The 7,349-nt window shown below is 42.0% G+C and overlaps 1 protein-coding gene across 1 annotated transcript in view; it reads left to right on the top strand.

Moving 5' to 3' along the window:
* The first annotated feature begins 543 nt into the window (after nt 1–543).
* The window catches only part of Vps36 (vacuolar protein sorting 36 homolog), a 35,233-nt gene continuing 28,427 nt past the window's right edge, over nt 544–7,349 (top strand). The window contains 1 exon segment of the mRNA XM_008849129.3: nt 544–690. Coding sequence (XP_008847351.1) covers nt 595–690 — 96 coding nt within the window. The 5' untranslated portion in view covers nt 544–594.

Here is a 7,349-nt window from a genome sequence, read left to right as displayed (position 1 = left end):
ACAAAAGGGCGGTTGAGAGGGCTGGGCCTGTAAAGGTGCCTGCTGACAAGCCTGATAACCTGTTTACCAACTCCCATAAGTTGTCCTCTGACTTCCACCCGCAAGCCGTGGCATGCCCAATACAATATTAAATATTAAGGATAAAGAGAGGAGCACAAACTATTACCAAACAGAACATATATACAGGTGTATGAAAACAACTCACTTTTAATTCAAGCACGCGGGAGGCAGAGGCAGGAGGATCTGTGTGAGTTTGAGGCCAGCTCCTGCTGTCAGCATTTATTTAGTGGAAAATGTTATTTTCGAGCATTCAACATACTGGCACTGATAAGGAAACAAAAGTGCACACCTGCACATTTGTCCTAGCTGCGGGCAAGGTGCCTGGGGCCACCGGAGCGCTAGCCGCCAGGGGACGCTGCGCACACGCCGCCGGCTGCGGACTCCCGCAGTGGCGCCTGCTCCGGGCGGCCTGGGACCGGCTCCTCTCGCTTCCCCCGCCCGCCACCAGGGGTCGCCGCAGGCTGCCCGGTGCGCTACTCGCCCCCCCGGGAGCGCCGGCTTGGCCGAGCATCCGAGGCAGGTCTGGTGGTAGCCATGGACCGCTTCGTGTGGACCAGCGGTCTCCTGGAGATCAATGAGACGCTGGTAATCCAGCAGCGCGGGGTGCGCGTCTACGATGGCGAGGAGAAGGTAGGGCGCAGGCCCTCCCCGCGGGCGCGCGTCGCAGCTGCGCCCACCCGGCCCCCGGCCTCGCCCTTGCCCTCGGCGCCCCGGCCTCGTGCCGCCGGTCCTGGAGCCGCGGGTCGCTGCCAGCGGCCCTAGGTGGGGCGTTCAGCGGTAGCAGCCCCGCCGGCGCCTGCGGTCCCTCGACCCTCAGGGACCCGGACACCCGACTCTTCCGGCTGGGTTCTGAGCGCTGACGGCAGCTCAGTTCCGCCAGGTTTGGAGCGTACTGCGGGACGCGGGCCACAGCCCTGCTACTCCTGGTTGATCAGATTTGCTCTGGGCCCCGCGACGTGGGATTGCTTGCCAGGATTTCCGAAGAGGCTGCGGGGTCTTACTCTTCCGAATGCCTTTGCCAAAGGCGTTTGGGGTTTTTGTTTGTTTTATAATTACTTTAGGAAGTGGGGTTGCGTTTAGTTTTATGACATGATGTAGTAAACCCTGCCTTTTTATGCCATAAATCTTAAGAGATGGGCTTGCAAATAAGAAATAACTGAATGGAAGTAAATCTTTTGTGCATATTGAAATTAATAAGCTATCCTGATCTGTATGAAATGTACGAACTGAAATGGGGGTGGGGTGGGGGGGTGTTGAACTTGCATTCCCACAAGCACTTTTCGTTTCCAGAAGTTCTCACTTGCGGTGTTCTTTGTTGCTGTGTTTTTGTTTGTTTGTATGTTTTTTTTTTTTTTTTTAAATGAAACTTCCCTTTGTACTTTGGTATACTTTCCTTAACCCGGAAAGTTATTTTGGGTCATTGCTTACAGCTGTTTAGAGGTACAAGTGACGTTGGACCCAGGTCCCCTGATTTCCCTAGGATATTTCCTGTGGTCTGTGCTACTGTTTTTCGGTCATGATCTTTTCCTTAGATAATCTGCTTGGATTTAGTTCATTTAATTAACTGCCCTAGCAATTTTATTAGCTTGGCTTAAAATTGGATTTTGTCCTTTTTAATTGGAGTCAGAAACTAAAATTATTTTTTCTTTCTTACTGAGTTTACATCTTTGGAACCATTTTATTTATTTAGTTTTTTGAGACAGGGTTTCATGTACTCCTATCTGTGTAGGCTAGAATGATTGTGAATTTCTGATGCTCCTGTTTCCTGCTCCCAAGAGCTGGGATTACAGGTGTGGGCCACTACATCCAACCTTTGGAACTACTTTAAATGAGAAACTTCACAAGTTCCCCTTTCTCTTTGGCCTTGGTTCTGCTGCTGCTGTAAAAGAAACTGGATGCTAACAATAGCTGATGGCTCCTCACAGACTCCTCCATTGCTGCTTCCCAAAGGAACATCTGAGAGCCATCTCCTTGTAAGGCACCACTCTTTTGTCTATGGGACACCGGTACACAACTAGGAACAGCTTTGCGTACCGTGTAGTTATGATATGTTCACAGCAATTAAAAATCACTGCTGTTAGTATCTGTCTGGGGAAAACCTTTGTTGAGACAGGAATTTCTCAGTTTCCTTTCAGAATTTTTGCTGTTTGTCATAGGTTTAAGGAAAAAGTGATGAGAAAAGCCCAGCTGGTGATTCTTTGATCTACTGTAGAACTCTTACAAAAGCTGGACCAGGCCATGGGGAGGATTCTAGGTATTTTAAAATTAATGTGGAACTCTGAGATGAGCCTCCTCAGCCCTGTTCCTGGGGCTGGACTTACTCTTACTTGCAGTGTCTGCTGCAGCTGTGGGTCTTAGAGTGACAGAGCCCGACTGGTTTCTAGGGGAAGTGCTGAGTCCTGCTCCCTCCATCTGCTGGAAGGCTGTACACCTCATTTGTGACTGAAGGCTGCTCATTAGCTTCCAGCTGGATCAAGTTAGTCCTCCATTCAGAATCCTTTTCTGGCTGAGACTGCAGCCCACTGTGTTTAGCCTTCCTAGCAGTACATTCTAGCACATTCCCCCAGCAAGAGTGTGCATGGCTGGCTTTTAGACCAGTCGGATGGTCTCAGAAAGCAGAAAGCATGCCTTTGTCCTTTTTTTGTCTTATGGCTCACTTTGGGTAAGAAACCCATTAAAAATTCAGTATAGGGACTGGAGAGATGGCTCAGCAGTTAAGAGCACTGTTTGCTCTTGCAGAGATCCAGGTTTGAATACCAGCATCCACATGGTGGCTAACAAACTCTATAACTCCAGTTCCAGGGAATTCGGCGCACTTTTCTCACCACCGAGGGGACTTGCATGCCACAGGTGCACTTACATACACGCAGGGATAACACTCATGCACATAAAATAAGAATAAATAAACAAATAAAAATTTAGTATAATTAAAATACCTATTAGAATTGCTTTTCTATGTGTGTATGTACATATGTATACACCTATAAATGATTTATATGGCCTCATATGTATGTATGTGTCTGTATATGTCTCTCGTATGATTATGAGGGATTTTTAGACTTCTTTCACACAAACACACATACGCACATATGTTCTTATTTATTCCTTTCAGTAGATAACTGTGTTCTTTTAGTGAATGAGAAGATAACAGATACAATGTCGTCAGGAGAGGTTCCAGCCTCTGCGTCCTTCACTGTGTGCAGCACTTCAAAGTGCAGCGCTTCAAAGTGCAGCAGTCCCTGTGCTGGATAGTTTATATGATGCTTATGTGGCTGATCCACCGAAAGAAAAGGAACCCCATAGTCGATGGTTGATAAAATTGTGGATGTTCTAAGGTCACACACATCTGGTAATTCCAAAGCAGGTGGAAGGGGCCCTGTGCTTTCCAAGACCTGGGTGCCTCCTGTGAATGAGCACTCTTGTGTTTCTACAGGGAGCAGGGGTCCATTATGAGTGGGTAAGGCGGTGTTTTCATAAGAGTGCAGACAGGTGTGAACGAAAAAGTTCCCAGAAAAATCCTGCAAGGCTGACCCTTGACATCTGTAGAGGGTTTGGAATGGTGCAAATCCAGAGCCTATGCACATTTTGTCTAAGGCCAGGTTTAGCCATAAACAACCACTCCTTGCCCACCTCTGTTTCTGACTTAACTTCCTTGTGACTAACAAAATGTATTAATAAAAAAAAAAAAAGAAAAGAAAAGAAAAGAAAAATCCCAGCAATCAAAAGGTTAAGAATGCCATCAGATAGCACCTGAGGCCTCTAGCTGAGATTTCTTTTGCTGCATCTGCCTGCTTACTGTTTCCACCAATGTAGTTGAAAAGTGTCTAGATTTATGACTCTTCTTTGTTCTGTTACTATAAAAACTTAAACAGTTACCATGTTGGAACATGGATTTGGAGTAACCTGAATCTGTGTTCCCTGGGCCATGATCACTCGTGTTTGGCTCCAGAATAAATGATCTTTTATCCCCTTTGAGATGAGAGTACTTATGCTTTTGCATCAACACAGACCATTGGTTTCAATCCACTGATGCTGTTATATAGCTGCAGCTAATTCAAACAACAGTATAAGAAGATCAGCAGTGTGTAAAGTGGTGATTTGGTAGCACATGCCAGGACATTTGCAAAATGTTCATTCTCTTTTAACTAACCATTTAATGTTTAGGTATTTGCCCTTAGGAAATAGAGATGCAAAAAAAAAAAAATATTACCTATAAGGATGATCATCTCAGTATTACACACACAGACACACACACACTCAGACATGAAAATCTGAAGTGATCTCAATGTCTACTATAGAGATTAAATGACGGCATACCCTGCTTAGCAAGGGGAACTGTTAGCTGTAGATGATTAAGTGAAAAAAGTTATAGAACTTTAATGTCACGGTTTCATTTTTAAAGATTATATGTACATATATGACGAACCTCCCCCTGCCTCCGGCTGATGTGATTATGAGTGATTTCATTTTCTCTTTTAGACTTGTAAAAAATAGGCTCAAAAATTTTCAACAAGCATGCATTTCCTGTATAATAAAGTTAAAAAAAATAGGGTGAGAGCTTATTCAGCAACTTCTTAAGTTTGACTTACATTTAAGTAACTCAAATTATTCTGGCTTTGAATAGCAAATGCAAACCAGCCTAAACTTGTCTGTCAGGTTTAGATCTTTATCCATTGGAACCCTTGAAGGGAACTATTGCACAATTACTTTACTAAAGCAGCAGTGGCTTACGTTGACACAGCAATGGAACATACTCTGGCTTGAGCTGTAAATGTATCTTTATGGTTGGATTTCAATACGATAAAATATAAAGGTTCTTAGCCAGAACTGTTATGTTCTAAGGTAGCTTTGAACTCTTTGAAGCTAATAAAACATTTTGTTCTGGGAAAGGGGAACTCTTATTCATTGGCCAAAAAAAAAAAAAAAAAATTAAAATATTATGAACTCTGTTATTTGGTTTTGCCCATAAAAGATTGACCAAAACACTTAAAGCTGAATTACACACCAGGTGTACCTGTGCTTTACTTCTTGTATAGAGGAAAACAGAACCTGTAAGGTCTTTTCTCTGGTGTGTTCAAGTGTTATGGTATAATATCTTTCACAGAGTGTATTTAAACTAGGTGGTTCAGTACGTCTCTAATTTATCGATGATGGCATTAGTCAGTACTAATATTACATTAGTAATATTTTCAGATCTTATTCTCAGAAAACAATGTTTAAAATGGGTGTCAAAAAGTGTTGGTTAGGGGGCTGGAGAGAGAGCTCAGTGGTTAAGAGCACTGACTGCTCTTGCAGAGGACCCGGGTTTGATTCCCAGCACCCACATGGTGGTTAACAACCATCTGTAACACTGGTTCCAGAGGATTTGACACCTTCTTCTGACCTCCAAGGGCATTGCACAACACGGGTACACTTACACACATGTAGGGAGTACACTCGTACACATAAAATAATAAAAAAATTTTTTTGAAGTGTTGGTTATTTGTTGTCCAGGGCTTTTTGATTTAACATAAAAAAGTACATATATTTCAGAGTTATATGAACTTACATATAGCTATATTTCCTACACTTTGAGGTTTGAGGTGTGCTTTTGTGTCACTCCTTCCTCCCTCCCTTCTTTCTTCCTTCCCTCCCTCCCTCCCTCCTTTCTTTCTTTCCTTTCCTTTCCTTTCCTTTCCTTTCCTTTCCTTTCCTTTCCTTTCCTTTTCTTTTCTTTTCTTTTCTTTCTTGGTTGTTTTTCAGACAGGGTCTCTCTGCAGCCTCAACTGACCTGGAACTTGTTATATAGAGCAGGCTGACCTTAATCTCACAGAGAGCCATCTGCCTTTGCCTCCTCCTGAGTGCTGGGAGTAAAGGTGTGTGCCACCACTCCTGGCTTGTTTTTTTTTTTTTTTTTTAATTAAAATAAATTAAGTACCAGTAAGCCAAGAAAAGAAAACTTGAAATAATCATAATCAGTAACCATACTACCCAGAAGTAATTACTTTGACATATTACATGTGATTATATATGTTTGATGTCATCATATGTGCAAACCTTTTTAATAAAATACGAGTATCTTGTAATATTGTTGACAGTATACATAATTTACAATTATTTCTATTTAAGATGATGCAAGACTGACAAGATGGCTCAGTGGGTAAAGGCACTTGTTGCCAGGCCTGAGTTCAATCCCCAGGTCGTACATGGTGTCAAGAACCAACTCTTAGAAGTTGTCATGACCTCTGTATGTACACCATGACTCTCACACATCTGCGCGCGCACACACACACACACACACACACACACACACACACACACATGAATGTGGAATATACTGTGGATATTCTTTTTGGTTTTTTTGTTTTTATTTTTTGTTTTTTTATTTTTTGTTTTTTGAGACAGGGTCTTCCTGTAATCTCAGCTGGCCTGGAACTTGCTATGTAGATCCACCTTCCTCTGCCTCCCAAGTGGTGGAATTAAAGGTGTGCTACCATGCCTGGCTGTGGCTACTCTTTTGAACTTGCTTTTTTTCACTTAAAAAAAAAATCAATCTAGAGAATATACCATATTTCATCATTCTAAGTATATTTTTTCACATTCTTGATATTTTGAAATTTAGAATGATTGTTATAGTCAGTGTCATCTATGTTGTACTGTAAGTATACAGTCTTCATATTTATTTCAGTTTATACCTGTAGTCCACTATGTGGATGTACCCTCCCTCTTGATGGACGTTTGAATGTTTTCCTACCTTTTGCTTTTATAAACAGCAATGGATAACCTCATTCTATGCCATTTTACATGTGTAAGGACAACTGTAAGAAAAATTCCTAGACATGCCAAGTATCCTTGGTAAAAGAATGCTTGTATTTGTCATTTTTGATAGATATCAACAAATTGCTCTCCATGAGACTGTGCTATCGGCAAAAGTATGAGAATGCCTATTTCTCCAATGTCAACAGCAAGGTGTGAACCAAGCATTTAGATGTCTGTTCTCTTAGTTTGTATTTAGCTTCTTATCAGTGAGGCTGAACAGCGTGTGTATCCAAGGCACCTGTAGTTCTTTTTCTGAACTTTGTTCATTTTTTCTATTTCTGATAGGAGCTGCAGTTATTTTACCTAGTCAGCCATTTATCTTTTGGTTTTGCTGTCCATAGTTTTTAGTTTTTGTCCTAAAGAATTTACGTGTGTGCAGCATCTTTTCCTCTGCTGTTAATGGGGTTCTTGCTTTTCTTAGGTCTTTTCTGTCTTGAGATTATTTTTAAAAATCTTGTCCTTTTTTTTTTTAATAATTTTTTTTCTCTTAA

The sequence above is a fragment of the Nannospalax galili genome, unplaced genomic scaffold, assembly GCF_000622305.1.
Source record: "Nannospalax galili isolate Female #2095 unplaced genomic scaffold, S.galili_v1.0 scaffold140, whole genome shotgun sequence".
NCBI lineage: Eukaryota > Metazoa > Chordata > Mammalia > Rodentia > Spalacidae > Nannospalax > Nannospalax galili.
Note: the sequence above shows the minus strand (reverse complement) of the source record. Positions and strands in the feature narration are given on the sequence as shown.